This window comes from Ptychodera flava, chromosome 15 (genome assembly GCF_041260155.1).
Source record: "Ptychodera flava strain L36383 chromosome 15, AS_Pfla_20210202, whole genome shotgun sequence".
Lineage (NCBI taxonomy): Eukaryota > Metazoa > Hemichordata > Enteropneusta > Ptychoderidae > Ptychodera > Ptychodera flava.
Window position 1 is genome coordinate 19,195,987 of NC_091942.1, and position 19,270 is coordinate 19,215,256.

A 19,270-nucleotide genomic window follows, 5' to 3' on the forward strand; every position below is an offset into this window, starting at 1 on the left:
TAGACACGTTATAAATCTTACTTCCCTTGGCATTTGCCGCGACGTGCACATTCCCGATCGGTTCTGCGCATCCCAGGATCGTCATTTACTTTCGGCTGTGTGTTATATTGAGGTGAGGGAGATAGCTGCGTTAGAATGATGTCTCTTTGTGGTCGTATGATTGTTTTATATCCTGCATAACGTTTCAACCTTAAAGGGGTTGTCGTCGGAACTGCGCGTGTGAGACGTTCTTGTTTATAAACAATGTATTCATGCATGATATCTATATGCATCACTTCAACATGGCTGTAACTTATAAAGTTTACGATATTCATTGTTAACAAAACATGTTTCAACTTTCATCAATCGCCAACGTACCCGAGATACAGTATTACATCAGTCGTAGGGGTCCCAGGCAACCTTTGAGCAGAGTTCCGACGACCACGAGCTGCCACGTCCATTGTGTGGTCTATACTGTTATGACCACATGTCAGTTACACCATCATTATATAATGTGTGAAGTGATATGCAATCACTTCAGTTTTAAAAATAAAAGATGAAATTTTGATGACATTTTCATTGTTTTATTACATAAAACAACCACCATATTTTCGTCTTGGTTTCCATACACTATGTTGAAATACAAAACTGAAGCCTTCCAAATACAAAAGATTGTGTACAAACATGCATTATATTTGATTAAAAGAAGCCCGAACAAAAATCATTTTCATCATTATCATTTGAAATTACACACACAAAGCCACCTCAAGGCATTCCGATTAACCAAAGTTACAGCTAGCTGTAATATAAGGCATGGGACTAATAATTTTATGTTCATAATGCATGCATGTAAACATACATATCCATACACAGATATTTTTCATATATATATATATATATATATATATATATAATATATATATATATATATATATATATATATATATAGTGTCTGTGTGTCTGTGTCTGTGTCTGTCTCCATGTATGTATGTATGTATGTATGTATGTATGTATGTATGTATGTATGTATGTATTATGTAGTTATTCTGGTATTTCGTTGGGTATTTATAAGATGGATAAAAACATGAATACAGAATACAAAAATAACTACATATGTATGTATGTATGTATGTATGTATGTATGTATGTATGTATGTATGTATGTATGTATGTATTTTTGTGTATTGTATTCATGTATTTATCCATATTATAAATATCCAACGAAATTATCAGGATTTAACATAGATCTAGGATTTGTTGTTGTCTGTTTTGTATCATTTGGACTGTGTCCTATGTTCGTGTTGAGCCTTTTCGGAGCACCACTCATCAGTCAGTCAGTAGTCGAGATTATTCGATGACGTAACGGTATACGTCAATCTCGACAGTGTTGGCTTTTAGAACTTAAATTGCCTTTTACTTTATATGTCGCACTTTCATAGACTGACAGCAACTTTGCCTCGATCAAACACGAAGAACGTGATACTTGTAAGAACACACTTTTGAAGAATTACCATGATCAAATGTTCTACTTATTGATACTTTAACAATTACTTTGGCACTTTGTGTACTAGATTTGCAAGATATTTTACTTTGTGATAGTAAATGTAACAAGATTAGGATGTACGGTATCAAGAGTGCTGCCTTAGGTTTACATAATTTAATTGGAATTTGACTGGAAAATAAATAAAAAGAAAGGCTTACGTAATTCGTTGACGAAGTGATTAAATGTCAAGACTTATTTTATTCATGTATGTTCCTGCAGATGGATTTGTAATTGAAAAGACAAGCCAAGTGAACTCGTCAACTTGGACTGGCGGACCACACGCTGTAAGAAGAAAGGTATCTACAGTTCGTTAGGATATCGAAACGATGTATAGATTCTTGATTAAACTTATTCAAATTATATAGTACTCATTTGTGTCTAATTATCAACCCATGAGAGAGAGAGAGAGAGAGAGAGAGAGAGAGAGAGAGAGGTCAGAATCTGCAAGCATAAACGTCAGAGTACGTGCCCATCGACCTTCGACGCAATACAATAAGCTTACAAATGGCGTCCAGTACACATTCAGAGCAAAGTGCTTGCCAAGCTCTCTTTTCCTTTCCGATAATTATCAACTGTCGTAGCCAACTCTTCTGTAGGAAAGGTAAAAGGATACCTCTACTTCAAATGCATCAATTCAATCAGATATACAAGCAGCACCGGCTTCAAATGCCTTCATTGCCTATTTGCCGTTGTGTGTGGTGTAGATAAACAAATGAAACATTTCTTTTCCAAATGTGAGTTGGTTAGACTCTTCATATCATTCACATACTGAAGAAAGAGATGCCTGTTCACAATTGAGGAAGGTCATACCCGAAGCTATAAGTCAATTTAATGAGGTTGTACACCTGTGCTTAAAAGCACCATCTCGCATGACAGAAATGCCTGAGAAACAGAGTGCGACAATTGTGTAATGAGGCCATCATTATTTAACGCTTACTACGGGGTGATTTTAATCAAGAACAAGTTGTTATTAAAATCAGCAACTTGTCTTAAATTAATTTCAGCGAGACGCAATTAAAATGGGTACGTACGTTGATTTATTAATATTATGTGCCAGGCGAATGATCATACGGTCAAAAGGGAAGAATTCCAAATACTGAGGGTCAGACCTCAACATTTGTTGTCATTGAACAGAACAGGCTGCATCGGAAGCAGACAATTTTTTATGTGTAGTTTTGACAAATCAGTTTTATTAAACTATGTATGTTGATGTCATCTGTACAGTTCAGTTTTCGTCGTAAAATGTAAGGCGATCGGAAACACATCGCGGCGATTTAATAAACAAACACCTATCAGATTAAACGTTTAAAAACTGGTATTTTATTTTGGTACGTTTTGAAGTGCTTATCAAACAAACACCTGCATGTTTGGGGGTGTTACACTCAGTAAAACCAAAAAAGTGTATAATAAAAAGGGTATATTTACAATTTGTGATAACGTATGTTTACAATTTTTTACGGCCTAAACATATATTATACAACAAGAATCCAAAAACAGAGTACTGGCATATCTCCTGAAGGTTTTATATACCTCAGTAAACAAAAATGGAGAGAGAGAGAGAGAGAGAGAGAGAGAGAGAGAGAGAGAGAGAGAGAGAGTATGCTCACGCTGTATTGTGTTGAATGTGGATACATATGGGGTTTTATCGAATAAATATCACCTCATGTCGTTCACACTTTAAAAATACCTCATCTTAGATTTTTAGACCTCTTAGTAGCCTTCTTGTCTTGTGTCCTAGGCGGGAACGTATTTAGACGTGTAATTTTGCGGACAAATTTGGTCACCACTTGTGCTCAACCTTGCGGGAAAATTGTATTGCTGTCTGGGCTACACTAGGCACCCTTATCGTTTTCTTTGATTCAGCAATATATTTCAATTTGATTTATATCATTTGGCTAAAAAGACTATTAAGAAAAGTGCTCAAGGTCATTTCTGGCAATGAATGATTCCAGTAACTTGTTGGTAGATGCAGAGTGAGGGGTAGATGCAGAGTATGTATTGAAAGTTTGAGGAGCAGTAGATTCTTATTACCGGCTCATTTGCATAATTATTTTTTGTAATTAGGCTACATATCAATATTTAGTGATTTTGACTGATCCTCTGCTATTAATTGATCATACGTACAGTATTCGTCAGATTATAAGACTTTAAGTCAGCAACATGAAATGGACGTAATTGACAGGGGGGGTCTTGTAATCGAGCGACTCCATTTTTCCGCCATCATTGCTAATAAAATTCATTCAGCATAACTCTAGACTGTTCACACATTTTTTTGGCAGAATGTACAAAAGCTTACTTACATGAGGAAGATCTGTCTAATCATTTTCGCGAACTCAAAAAAGTCGAACGTACATGATAATAATACATGTAAATTGACAGGCGACCGTTCCTTCAAAGATAAAACACAGCGATCTACCGATTACTTCCCAACCTAACTGACATGCTCTTTTGTTAATCGCTGTTCAAAATTCAACTGCTCAAACAATCCCTGGCTAATCAAATGACTGATGTGGTAAAATTAAAGTTTGAAACAATATTTGAAAGTCGGAGAAAATTCAAAACAGAAAGTCGATCACGTATTCACATGGCATATACATGGCATTTGCTACACATTAAATCAAACAACCTTTCTTTGAATCTAAGGTTTGTGTCGAGTAAAATAATGATATGGCAATGAAATTCATGGTAGTCAACGGTAAAAAATTCATGACTCACAGTGAAAAACTGTTAGCTACAAACAATATTCCCTTGCATGAAATGGCAACACACTCAGCGTGAATCAACTGACAGCATGCACTGATGCAGCAAAGCTATACGGCGGTCATTGGACTATTCTATTAGAAGGCGTAGGGACCATAGAAGGTTAACAATGGAAGGCTACAGAAATAAAAGTACAGGGACAAAATTTAGTTTTGCCTGTCGTTTCAGTAAAGGAATGTCAATGCCACGTCATTTTAGCATCTTTAATGATTTTTCTAGGTCTTACAGGACATTTTAACCACTTAATAATTTACAAATCTATGCTTATGCTTACAGTCTGCAACAACTTCGCATATCCAGGTTATGATTTTGTGTTCACCAAACGATCAACAATCACGCTTTTTTGTTACGACATTAAATACGCAAATAGAATCTCATGCTAATCAAAACTCACAAAACTTACAACATAACAAGAGCGAATTATGATAAATTAACTAGTAGAGGCATGGTCAAAATCCATGCAGTCAACATAGATAAATAGCTAAATTATAGAAATTCATAAAATATACAAATGAGCTATTAATAAGAACGTCATGCCCATAAAGCTTACAAAATAAGGATACCTTAGTACGATCAAAGGCGGTGGTATACTCGTACACTGTTGATATAGAGCCTAATTACAGAAATTTATTCAATATGCAAATGATCTTAAAATTTATAAGCCACGCCCACTAAACTTTAAGCATAATTAGACCGTAAAATAATTTAAGTGCCTGCATAGTTTCATCAAATTTGGTGGGGCAATTCTTGAGATAAAGCCTAATGCATGAATTAGTTACTCAGACCATATCCACCAAAATAAAACCGGATCTAGATCTTTCTACGATAATGCTACGTATAAGATAGCGTGACATTTTACCAATGGTTTGTAAGTTATGGCTGGAACAAAAAACGTATACAGACATGTCGATTGACAGACGGATACACACATACTCACACACACAAACACATGCAGATATCGTGGCACCATAGGACACCACATGGGCTTCAGCCCACGGTGTCCAATAAAATGGCAGAACTCAATCTACTTGTTCATCATACCAAAAAAAGTGTATACCCTTTGTATTGGCCAAGATACTAGGTCCAAGATCAATATGGTCATAATTTGCAGGAGACATCATGGCCCAGTACAAGGTGTTATACCAGAGGTCACAAGCTTGAATCTCATATTTATTCAATAAACAAAGCAACGATAGCAAAATAATGCATTTCACTTACCATACAAGTGCATAAACACTTCGAATAAAATTGCCGCCTAGCATGCAGCCACATTAGATTGTACCAAAGAATAAATCGAAGTGCAGATACAGTCATTTGGTCCAGCCATGGCCATGATATTGGGTCTTATCAAAAATTATAAAAAAACCCTTATATGTCACTAAATATATGTTTTCCTCGTGCTAAGTTTTAAATAAATCGGTCCAGGTATGTCTTATTGATGGCTCTAGACATGAAAAAAAACCTAAACAAACAAAAATGGTCGCATGGCCGCCATAATTGATGGTATCAAATGATTAATGAATGTATGCCATAGTTTATTATTCTTACACTAAATTTGAACAAATCAGAGGAGGCATGTCTGAGATATGGCTGTATACGGACGGGGACGGATGGACGGATGCATCTCAAAACAAAAGTCTCCCGCAATTTGTCTGCAGGAACTAGAAAGAAGCTTCAAGGTAAGTGTAGCGTCTCTTTCAACTGAACGACGAGCTTTGAACTTTTTCTAGGTGTCCACTCATGCTGTTTGGTTCCTTAATATGACTGATCTCAAATTATGTCACATTTCGTAATTCACTTAAAAAAATAATTATCCATTCCATACATCTTCAATCAAACTTATGCGAGCCCGAAGTACGAGAATAATGAATGTTTTCATTAATCTTATTGCCGATAGTATGATGACAACTGAAAAGATCACATGGAAAAGGTTTGGATCACAACCTGCAACAACGGACAAGCCCAAATAAGCTTACAAAATTTGTCTGAAATTCATTTGAAAGAAGCCAAGTTCGCAAATGTTCAGTTAGCTTTCATACCCAGAAATATTTCACGAATTTCCCCATACTCAATTAATCGATTTCGCAATTTCTCAAGCGTGGTTTTATCATATTGACGTAATTATGCGTCTTGCAGTCCATTGACTTTGTACCATGTGTAAAGGAATGTTGTGTGCCTAGGCAAGGTGTTTGTACGGGAAATATCTGTCTCTCAACCAAGTGGCCGCCATACAAACAGATATATTTTGTTGTATTAGGTTTGAAACAAAATGGTCTCATATCTTATCAACGAACCCGAACATCAACGATTTTTCACCGAAATGACTGCATTGACTCTACATTGGATCGTAGCGCAAAACAAATTGACGGTACTGTTCAGTGGCAAAGTGTGAATGGTTATCTATAAGTCCCTAACTTCATGGCTCTTGTAAAATTTATCGCACAGACTTGAAAACCTTACCTTTGACTCACCTAATTGCTCACAACTAACGTTTGACCTATATGCCCATGATGTAAATAGAAGCTGATAATGGACGAGGTCAAGCTATAAAGGGGACAATGTAATTCACCACGTCAAGACCTGCCGATTGATCAGGATAACCTAAAGAACATTCTTTACACATGTCATGACATGTATTCTAGCTATATATAAGTTTCATTTGTGCTTTTTTCATCATAATATAATCTAGGGTTTGCATAAGCTCGGGTTATTTACTTCCACAATCTTGTTTCAAAACCAAAGGTCACCTGCAACCGACCCAGATAACACACTAACTACCAGTACACCTAAATGGATCTTTAGCTGCCATACTACTAACCGCTGTCCTCTTATGAAATACATGCTGATATGTGGTAGATAATAAGCATGGGGCCTTCTTGGCTCTTAAAATATAAAAGCCCCATTTTTGGTCCTTATGTTTCTATCACTAATTTCACTATTCCCAACACCGTTTGCAACTCAGTCAGATATATGTAGTTTTAGTTTGCATATCAGGGACCTAAGCTTGTCAAAAATTCAAAGCCAGCTATTTATTGCATGTTTAAACTTTAGATTCTTGGTCAGCAACTTCAAGTACAGATGAATACTCGATATTTGCATGTCAAGTTTCCCTGTATGTTTTGTGATGAGCATGCTAACTAATGACTAAGTACTCAAGTCTCCACCTAAAGTATCTGCCATGCATGGTGTAGTGATGCAAGTCACGCACAATACTGGTTATACTAAGAAGTTCAACAAACTTTTAGGATATATAAGTCAAACCTTTCTTTGTACAAGCGACGACAAAACCTTTGACATTTTGTCAAAAGTCACTATAGTTGGGATTTAGTAGTGGCCTGACAGGGAAATGGCCTTCATAAAATGTCAGTAAATTTAATACTTCCGGAAGGTTCGAACCTAGTAACCCCTGGTGCAATCTGATTCTTCCCAAGTGGCCAACTATAGTCATGATACCTATCTACCAAAGTCAATTGTTTTAGAGACAAAGAGGAAAATGTCATAATAATTGCCAATTGCCAGAGACCTCAAATTTTCCGCAATAATATGAAATGTAATTTGAACGTGATGTAATTGAGTACACTGGTGCCTGTTTGCGGTTGGTTGCAAGGCTAGACTCATTCTTTAACGAGATGCTGGTGGGTATGGTGTCTGCTTGGCTTCAAGGTATACGTACATTAAAAGTGAATTAAAACTTCTAGGAACAGACACAATGGCTTCGTCTATATATCTTCAAGTGAATTGATCTTTCCAGGAACAAATTTTATAGTACATTTGAAAAATAGGTCATCATTTCCTGTTGTTTCCTTAACCGTCACACGCTTGTATATTCCACGAAGATATGGGTCACATTTGTAATTTAATTGACTAAATATGTTTATAATTCTAGCGTAGTTGGTATAAACTCCTGAATGATTGTATGCGACCCCAGTGCTGTTATAAGACTACAAAGTTTGTTTAAGATAGTTGAAGATTGATGATGTCCTCTAATAGTGTGCAGAAAATAAATGTTTACCATGCTAATTCATTTCAGGAAGGGACCAAGAAACATCATCCTGCACGTGTGTAAAACCATTTGCAAGCTTTCTCATTGCACGTATCACCGGTGACAACTCTTTAGAGACGATGAATAGAAAATGTATCGTCCATCGCTTGTACGTATATTGTTTTTCTTTCATGTAGCTACGTGAACAAACATCTCTTGAGGGATTCTATAAAGTTCTGCCTGATTTTTAAGTACCAACTAATAACCCCAAAACATTTCAAAAATATCCTCTACCGATTTTTATTAATTTCATGGCCCCCTCCAAAAATATAAATTATATCTCCTAACCACAAAGGCGCTGGTGGGCTGCATATTGTAGTTTTTGTACATGGCAAAATATGTGTTATCGGTTCTTGTGGGTAAGTAAAAACGATCGCAAGACAAGATAAAAACTAGGTGATTTGCTCTCACCTGTCCCCCAAGACTGTACATAATCAACGTCTTCAAAAAGTATATCGAGCATGGTATTTAAACGCTGGGTCCTCCAAAATATTATGTAAAGGCAGCAAAGATAGACAAACAGGTGGCGAGCTTTCTGGTCAAAGGGATGGATGGATGGGAGTGCAGCAATGAGAGGGAACCCTCTCCCTGGATGAGAATATTATTTAAGTTAGAATGCGCCTCGGGGACGGATATTCGGATTCTCAAACTTTTACATTGTATTCTGATCTACCACTTGTGGGGGCTCATTTTGAAGCTCTTGGTGTAAGACAACTTTTCATAGTCTTGGTTTTTCGAAAATTGGAAATGTTATTTTTATACAAGTGGTATATCAGAAAAGAATTGTAAAAAGTTTGAGAGTCCAACTTTGTGTCCCCGAGGCGCGTTCCACCTTTTATTTATGTCATTATGTTTGTCCTAGTCTTAGATCAGCAACGTGCTGTCGATAAAGCAAAGTGGCTTGAGCAGTTTCATGTTTCATGTTTCCTGTAATGTGAACTAACTTGCATGGGAAGGAAGTTAATGAGTCGGTGTTTATGTCCAGGAAGTTGTATTTAAAACCTCGGCCTACTTAAGAGTTTGACCTAGACGGCTTGGCTTGCCGAAAACAAGGAATCCTGCAATCCTGCAGCCTAAAGGAAATAATGCTGATACCCCTAACATCAACCACAATATATAGAGATATCGATGAATTATAACAGTAATAGTGCTACCAAGTACAAGTACTGTTTGTACTGCAAGAGTCACAGTTTATGCGTTTAAAAAGTTGTATTATTAATATGTAATCATCCAATCCTTAATTCTAAACTAATATGTAATAACACTGAAGGCAATATACAATGGAACAAAATCGAATCAACAATAGATGCAAATACGCCACGCAACTATGATCATACCTTTTACAACTGACAAATTTCAGTTTTCTGGCTAAGTAAACATGCTCATAAAATATTTTCGTCAGGAAATGAACAAAACAAATCAAATTACAATCTAAAAGTGTATCGAAACTATGACCATGCTCTTAGTAACCAAGAAACATTCAGTTTTAGTATGAAAACGAAAAATGTGGTCATAATTGTTTGGTAAATTAAACAAAGACAAAAACAAAAAAGATAATTATAAGTAATTATGACCTCTTCTTTGCTGTATAAACAAATATATTACGGCAATTTTAGGTCATAGAATGATGCTGATAATTGTTTAGTGCTACATTATCAAAATAAAACTTAATTTGCCCAACAATCATCACGACAAAATTATCAACTGCTTACAGTAGTTGCTCCAGAAAGTTTTAGCTAAGTCATTAAAATATGTCAGTGCGAACATTGTAAGCAATGCGAATATTAAGACACTCATGACAGATCTGCAAATTGGCATTTGTTTGCTTCTTATTGATCGTAAATTTCCGTAAAATAAACAATTCAACAAAGAACATCTTCGGTTAAGTGGATTGGCAAAAACAATTACATTGGTGTTCTGTGTAGACCTTAATACATATCGCATCACCAAATATGTACACAACTTAAGTCCATCTTTTCAGGACATTTAATTTCATTTCATTTCATTTCATTTAGGGCTACCTAATATGCAATAAAAATGCATACTATTATTGCATACTATGAGCACAACGTTGAACACATTTGAGGGACACTGTATTACATACTGGGCTAACCCAGTATGTAATAAATTGGACGTATTTTATGGACACCTTTGGTCAACCCAATACGTACTCACATCTTGTTTGGACACTTTTTTACATATTTGGTCAACTCTATACGCAATAAAACTGACATTTGCTATAGAAACGTTACTGCTTATTTTATTAACAAAACAATTATAGTGACCGATCAAGAATTTATCATACATAGACTTTACTCGAGTACGGTTATAAACGCAATTAAAGCTGCAAGCAGCGTTTGCGGGGCCCAAGCACTGATGGTACTGTGTGCAAATTTTGAGCTTCCATGTGTCTCACATGAAGAGAAATCTTTGGACTAGGTGTTAACACATGTGAAAATTACCTTTAAAAGCTCACGCATCTCAATTCTCATTTAAAATGATTTTGAAAAGTATGCTAGAGAGAGGGTCGGTGGCTAACGGTGGCCATTAGCCACGAACCCTTTCAACGTTTACAATACATAAACCTTGAAATCGAATTGAAAACACTAAGAAATACATTTGATTGTTTGGATAGAACACACAAAGGAAGTACTCAATTACTTATCAACTTGAGCGTAGAGACTGAAGTCGATTAACATGAATATGCTGTGTGGTTTCCATGAGTCAGTGCATATGACAAAATAAAAACTAGTATTCGATAGACACTTGTGTCTCACACAAATGTCGCACTGCTTCACAGAAAAACTGATCAGCAGCCATTTGCATCGGTTGTATCATGTTTCGTCCACCCGAAGTCAACGGATTGTTGACTTACAAACCTACTGCAAACTGTTTAGATCTAATCAGTATGATAAGTATTTTGGCACCTCAGTTGTGTGTTCTATCCAAACACTCAAATGAGTCGGTTTGTTTATCTACAGTGTTATCAACAAAACTTGTGTGCGACGTACAAATTAGTAAACGTATAATATATACGCCATTGTTCATCTTGAGAGGCTGTACTAGCTGTATGGAGATTGGGACGGCCACTTTTGGACAGAAGGGCAAGGGATTAGGGTTCGCATGACTGCCAGTTCAAGTTGACAGCGGCCATTGCAGTACAGTCCGCCCTGCCCGCCTTTTTAGTTTTAAAGACAAAAATACGACTTTATACAAAAAAATCTACATAAAAATTGACGTATAAAAAACCTAGGCTTTAAATTGCCTTTCAAATAGCCTCAATTATGATCCATATCTTTCACAGACATAACAGCTGAGAGTGGACCCTGGTAGTTCTGCCCTGACATACAAAAGCATTGTCAACGATTAAATTGGTATTTCTCAAACAAGCCAATGTATCGTACAAACCACGTGAGTGATCCGCATGCATTTCGCAAACTTGTAAGTGCTTACAACAAGAATGATACAAGTAAAATTTCAGTTCAATCGGTGTGTTGGTTCTGGAGAAGAAAATTTTTAATGATTAAATTGTTATTTGTCAAAATATAAAATATGGCGGCCAAGGTCATGCGACCGCACGTGATTTTATTTGCAAATATCAAAGACCTAAAATCATGCTTGCCACACACCAAGCGCTTGCCATGGTTGAAAGGACTTGCACTGATGATTGTGCAAATTTTGAGCTTGCATGGTCTTTTGTCCCTATAAAGAAAAATGTTTAATATCATCTCGTGGTTATTATAGGTTGTTTTTTTTTGAAATCTAACATGGCTGCCAAACTACATGACCGCTCCGTATGCCTTTCACAAACTTGATAGTACTCACACTACGGATGATATGAACAAATTTATAGTTCAAATGGTGGGGTGGTTCTGGAGAAGAAGATTTTTGGATATTATTCAAAGGTTTTTGCAAAAACCAATATGGCCACCAAACCACATGACCGATTAAAATATTGTTCCAAATTTCAAAATGCTTACACCAACGTTGATATGAGTCAAATTTCGGTTAAAACGATGTATTGGTCCTGGAGAAGAAGATTTTTAAAGAGTAAATTGGTATTTTTTGAAAATCCAATATGGCGGTCAAACCATGTGACCGATCCATATGCCTTTCGTACACTTCAAAGTACTTACACTGATGACAATATGAGCAAAATTTCAGTTCAAATGGTGCTATGGTTCTTGAGGAGATTTTTGAATATTATTTGCTGGTTATCGTAGGTTTTTTGCAAAACCAATAGGTGACTGATAAAAATGAGTTTCGCAAACTTGAAAGCAGTCACACTAAAGTTGACATGAGTAAATTGTGCATTGGTTCCAGAAAAGAATATTTTTAAAAATACCGTTTTGGATTTTCCCAAATTCCAAAATGGTGGCCAAACCACGTGAACGATCCATATAAATTTCGTAAACTTGAAAGTGCTTACCCTAAGGGTGATACGAGTAAAATTTCAGTTCAATCGATATCTTTGTTCTGGAGAAGAAGATTTTTAAAGATTAAATGGGTATTTTTCAAAAGTCCAATACGGCGGCCAAGGTCATGTTACTGCGCACCACTTTATTATCAAATTCAAAGATCTAAATCCATGCTTGCTATACACAAAATTTCAAACCTACCAGACCCCAGAAGCCATTTTAAGATTTTGGGAGAATCCAACATGGCCGCCAGGTCACGTGATCAAACGAATAGGTGCACGAGTACTCATATGTATCTATTAGTCCTGCAAGTTTTAGAAGATTACGTCAAGCGTTTATTGAGTTCTAGGTGAGCAAAAAAGTTCTGGAAGAACATGTAGAGGAAGAAGAACAATATAATCGCCTTCAAACACCATAAGGGCCCAGTCCATAGGGTTGGGCTCCTAATAAGATTTGTCAGAGAAGAGAGAGGATCAATATTTCGTTGTGCGCATGCACTGACTGTGGTGCCTGTGCCGTTACAATGCCTTGGTTAATGTTAATGTAAACGTGTAGCAAGGCTACTACAATACAATCAACTAAACGTAGACCACTTAAACTATGATGGACCCATGATTTGTCAACAGATGTCGTTGAGTCACTGTTGGGCAAGCATTCGATCCCTAGACATCCTTCAAGCACTTTAAGTATCCACAACAAGTATTGAACCCTTCCAATTATTAAAGTCTGTGCAGAAAATTAAGCTTATAACCCCCTAAAAGTATATATTTTCTGAAAGCCTAGATATTTGCAAATACTGTGTTTTATATTTGACAATGGTTTACATAAGAACCACGTGCCAGTCAATTTGAATAACCTCTTAAAATTGGTTTCTACATTTCCCTGGCGTAACGTTGCAGTATTTCCGGTCAAAATTAGCATGATCAAAAGGTGTCATGTCAATCTTCCAAAGTGTGTCTGGGAGTTTTTAATATGTCCTACTTTTTATGTTACATACTTTGAAAGGTGATATAGACTAGCGATCAGTTATCTGTCAGGTAATTGTCGGGTCATAAAAAAACGTTCTACTGCCTAAAACAAAAATCGCAGACATACTGTGGAAGATTGACATAACACCTTTTTATCTGCAGAGAGTTCATTAATTGTAATGGTTCAATACTTGTCTTGAAACTTAAGCACAGATGTTGTAGCACATGGCCAATCTATTCTTATTCCCACTCTGAATTAGATCTTCACATGTACACATGACTAAATTGGATTACTTTAGTACAAAGTGCGTTGGTATGACATGTTTAATTAAATGGTATTACATGATTAATGTTGCATTTTGGGTCACTGCAGAAATGGTTAATTGTCTCCTTAATTGTCTCCTATCTTGGTAAGTATTGTATATAGGGTTACATTTGATTGCATATTGGGTTATAAATCATTACATAGTGGGTCAGTATCGTGTTTCGAGTTGGTTTTACTGAATACGGTGGTTTTAATCGGGTTCGAACGCACAACGTATGGTACCAAGTCACCGAGCGGAGAAGCAACAGACAAAACCGCTCGGCCAAAGCCCCAATCTCAATTAGGCTAGTGATATACTTTAGTGCACAGTTGGATAATTATTTTCAATAGTGTTATTTTGAAAACAATATCCTAAATCATTGAGGTTATCCAATTGTTTATTTTCAGGAAATTGAAAATAAATCGGGATTAAATGCTATAAATGATTGTCTGAATGCTTTTTAATAGTGGCTGAATACTCCGTTAGGTGACGTTACCCATTCAGATGACTTTTTAAATGATTTAATAGTGATGATTGCCCTATGCCATTGCTGTAATATATCAATGACGGTTCAGTCATTATTGCTTCTTAAATCTTGGGTTTTAGGATTTTGTTCCTGGACACAATCATGTTTCTTCGGCATGATATGTTGGTTGTTAAGATCATGTCCATAGTTGTTAGCGTGTTTGTTTGATTTGTTGGGTTTGCTAGGCTTTGTCAAATTCATATCGCCGGACATGCGGCACGACAATTTCTGAGAAGCAACGATCCTTTACTTTAAAATGTTACAAATAGGTGACTTTTCGCACCAGCAAATTAAATTCTACATTTATGACCTACACGCCCTACATATGTCTTATCATTTTCTTGTCATTTTTATAACCCATCTAGAACTCCATGTTGACCTCTGAGTGGATCTATAGAATTGTCGTCATCATCAGGATTCGCTTTCCTTGGTAACTGTCACATGTACCGCGACAACTTGCAAGTGATACAACCTTTTAATCACGTTCTAAATACGTCATGGCCACTCCGTTTCGTTTGATGCACTCTTAAAATGAAAATCTGACCATATCATTTACATCAAGATGAGGCATTCAACATGAAAATATACTGAAATCAAGGACAAATAAAGATCGGATTACGTCCTCCATTACAACTGCAATGAAAAAGGATCTAATATAGAAGAACGAAGTAAATATGCCATACTTATCAGATCAGGCAATTTTTCAACATAGCAGTTGACACATGACGCAATTGCTGTGGCCATATTCAAAATTTTCCTTCGGGTTATTGATAAAAGCATTGACCTCATTTTCAAATTTTGACAGGGCTTAAAAACGCGTTCTGTCAGTCTGTTTCGGTTTTATCTGTCTGTTTGCCTGCATGTCAGCATAAGTATACCTTTCTTTGTCCATTTGTTTGTTTGTCTGTCTTCTTTTCTCTCCCCTCTCTCGTTTCCATGTCAACGAATTGGAATATATAGAAAACTAATAAAATAATCTTTGTGGTCGTTTGTCACATTTATTGGTAGTGGTTGCACGTTTTGTGTTACTATATGGCTTACGGTAAGGAACCTGCGCGCGAGAGAGATTTTTTAAATCAGTAATTGGCAAAACCAACCTGAACTTAAAATCTGCAAGCCATATTTATTTACACAATCACTAACTCACTCACTCACCTGGCTTCCTTTGTTGTGATATCCTAAATCCACGAACACGCCAAGTTGATGATATCTTAGAGCTCTCTGTTTGTCTTTCCTCTCTCTGTTTCAGGTTTTGACTTCGAATACCGTCAGATTATTACCATCTTCCCTAGAATACTCATTTATATTGAAGGACGAGGTTAAGTATAAAAAAACCCAAAAAAACAGGACCCACCACAGAATTATTCTCGTTATTTGAAGAAACTGGGCGTGTTTCATGGAATGATTTGATTCATGGATGGATTTCAAAGAAATTTAATATAGTTACCCTGAATCATGTTTCGTTGCTACATAACATTTCAAAACTCCTAAGCTAAAACATGCATCCATATGTTTTGGTGTACATCTCCGCTATAGTGGGTGTTGAGTGTAAAATGTTTTTAGCTAGCATACCTTTTTAGCTAATTTCGCTAAATATGTCAATTCGCTTGTTGAAGATGTCGCCAATTTAAACTTTATCCTATGTTTACCATGTTTGGGATGTTGGTTTAGCTGTATTAAAAATATACTGATGGCAATGAAAATCCGAAAATGCTTAAAACAAATGCAACTTATTCGAAGTATTTTACAGGGGCTTTACTACATAAATTGACAGTACCGACCGAACATAATATTCAAAGCGCCATTCGTTCCGTCATCAGTTTCCATGGAAACAAATATGTCGGCTACAGTATATTTGGTTAGGGCACACCGATCCGAATATGCAATATTCAGAAAAGTCGTAATATCCGTCACTATTTCATAGGATTACCTTTTCAGAAGAGATTACAAAATGTTGCGATGGTATGAGCAGTTGGGATTAAGAATTAATGAGGGTCAGGGCATTCACCATTAATGAACCACTATCCATAAAATGACGATAAGCTTTGAAACTCTAGGCATGCACATTTCCTAAAACGTATACGAAATACCTCGCATATAATATTTCGTACGTTTCAGGTAACATACCTGCTGGTGGTCTTAATTATTCATATTTCGCTGAAGAATCTTATTATTTTTGATTATCAAGAATAACATTCAGAGGTATTAGTACAGTTTTAGATTGTAGAAGCGAACGACCTCAAATATCTGATGTTAAATTCAAAATGGCCGCTGTATGTTTCAGCAAATCCTTAACATTGATATACGGTGACATACTATGAGACTGCATAAGTCTTGTTAAACGGTTAGCTATTTTTCACTCGTGAAATGTTGGAACATATTATCATCTGCAACACATCAATCTATTTCACATCAAATAGGCGAAATTTTCTGTCGCGAGATTACCTTGGTCCCCAGATGTGAAAACCTTTTCAGTACAAAGGAATTGTACTATTGTCTAGACATATGCTTTAGTGAGATCGCATTTAGATAAAAACCTCTAGGGTTTGGAATTCTCACATACCTAGGTAGTGATCTAAAGTGGCAAGAATGATCACTGACTGATTATTAAACCTAGGAATGAAATATTACACCAGCCGTTAGACTCTTGCGTAAATCTAAAAAAAACACAATTGTGGAAATCTATCTGTAGGTGGTTTTTAATCTGGGTGAGGTTGACTGTAAGTTTAGCAGACACAAGCTAGCCTGTTATCGTCGTAAATTATTGAGGCATGTACGATTTACACATCTTTATATATGGATATATATATATATATATATATATATATATATATATATATATATATATATATATATATATATATATATATATATATATAATTCTTATAAAGTGTTAAACTGTAAGGCTGCTGCTCCATGTTTAGGTATGTTTTATCTGCCTAGGGCTACTCTACTCAAAAAATGCATGTCCATGCAAGTTTAACATGTTGTTTCCATATCTCTACTGAGGTCAGAAAATGTTCTTTATTGTAGTAATATCACACTTTACCAACATTGTAACATTTGTTTACACGCGAGTTGTTTGTAAAGAGCAGACAGTCTTATCTTGCACGTTTATTTTTTCCGGTGAAATAATCCTAATATTTGACTGGTGAAAGTAGCTGCAATCATAGTCGAAGGCAAATACCTTCAGACGTGCTGACAGATAGGATCAATGAAAGGAGGCAATTACACGAATGTCTCGTATCGACTAAAAGAAAAGCATTCTAATCACATAAGGCATAATTCGGCGAATTGCAGACCCTGGCGAACAGCACAGCCAGGTTGCAATTGACACGCATCAGATCAAACATCGACTTTATATATGGCGAGATTTAAAGCCCCTATACATGTATCTTTTCGCATTAATTTTGCGTACCAGAAATATCTTCCTATCTTCTGGGAGATGTTTTGTATTCTCGTCATTAAGCCATTTGTCTTTGAAAATGTCACAATTTCAGTCAATTTACATTCCTGTAAGCTTACATTAATTGCTGTCGTTGTATAGCATTCATCTCGATGGGATTCGAACTCACAACGTATGGCACTCAGTCATCCTGCGAACACATCACAGTCAAAACCTCTCCGCTAAATCCCTATCAGTGGCAAGGCTGGCCCTTGGGAGAAAGCGTCGATGCTATCTTCCAACAACCACAACGACCACAACAAACAACAACAGCAGCAGCAGCAGCAGCAACAACAACAACAACAACAACAACAACAACAACGACGACGACGACGACGATAAAAACAACAACAAAAACAAAAACAACGGGTAAGTCGGGTAAATGCAAGACAAGAATATGAAGACTTGTAAAATCGTCTATATTTATTGAAACAAAAACATAAATATAATTTACTCTTCAGATGTTGATTAAAAGTTATGCGAAACGGTAAATACGATGTGGCGGCACAACACAACAGTGGCCCTGGCTTGACAAACCCTGTGCAAACAAAGGTGGCGCGATGGTTAATCGGTGGGGGGTCATCGTGTGTACATAAATGCCAGAAATTCATCACATTTCAATAGTTCAATAGCCTAGGTCTGTGTAACGTTCTCTTGAGAATTAACTGGGATCTCTACTTGATGTAGAATTGTGTTGTTTAAATGTAACAAATAACAGGCTCGCATGATTGTTAGTGACAAAACCCAATCCACCTTATGCTTTCTTGAAGAGGTTGGGAGATGCTCTGAGTAAGGCAGAATGCAGGGTCTCGTCCGGACAGGCTGCAAAGAGAGGCACAAGTCCCACTTGAGCAATCATTGGCGCTGTCAGTCCGTCCTCGAAAAGGGTGGCAGTTCCAGACTTCCTGTAATCCCCACTCAGATCCGAATAATGGACAGAAAGTCGATTGTTATTTGAATTTCTTTTCAGCGTCTCTGTCTATTGGAGAAGAACAAAACAAATAGAAGTCGATCAGATTATGCAACAGGCAGCCAATGTGACTGGCAGTCTTACGAGATAAACAAGGTCGAGGAAGGCACATAAATTTAAATCGATTGCCATTCCAATCACGTAGCCCACGTGGTACATGCTTAGCAGAGCTCATGTTTCATGTTTTTTTCTGAACAGGCTACAGTGATTATTTGCTGGGGAAATAGTCAAGATTTATTAAGTAGGTCTAAAAAATTGAAAAATTGCAAAAAAAAAAAAAGTAGGTCTAAAAAATTGAAAAATTCCTTCAATTG

General features: G+C 36.4%; 1 protein-coding gene across 5 annotated transcripts in view; it reads right to left on the reverse strand.

Moving 5' to 3' along the window:
- Positions 1 to 18,386: 18,386 nt before the first annotated feature.
- Positions 18,387 to 19,270, reverse strand: part of LOC139151433 (ankyrin repeat domain-containing protein 29-like) — a 40,131-nt gene continuing 39,247 nt past the window's right edge. For all 5 annotated transcript variants that reach the window (XM_070724231.1, XM_070724235.1, XM_070724230.1 and 2 more), the window contains one exon: positions 18,387 to 18,965. In XM_070724231.1, coding sequence (XP_070580332.1) covers positions 18,741 to 18,965 — 225 coding nt within the window. In that variant the 3' untranslated portion in view covers positions 18,387 to 18,740. The remainder of the gene's footprint in view (positions 18,966 to 19,270) is intronic.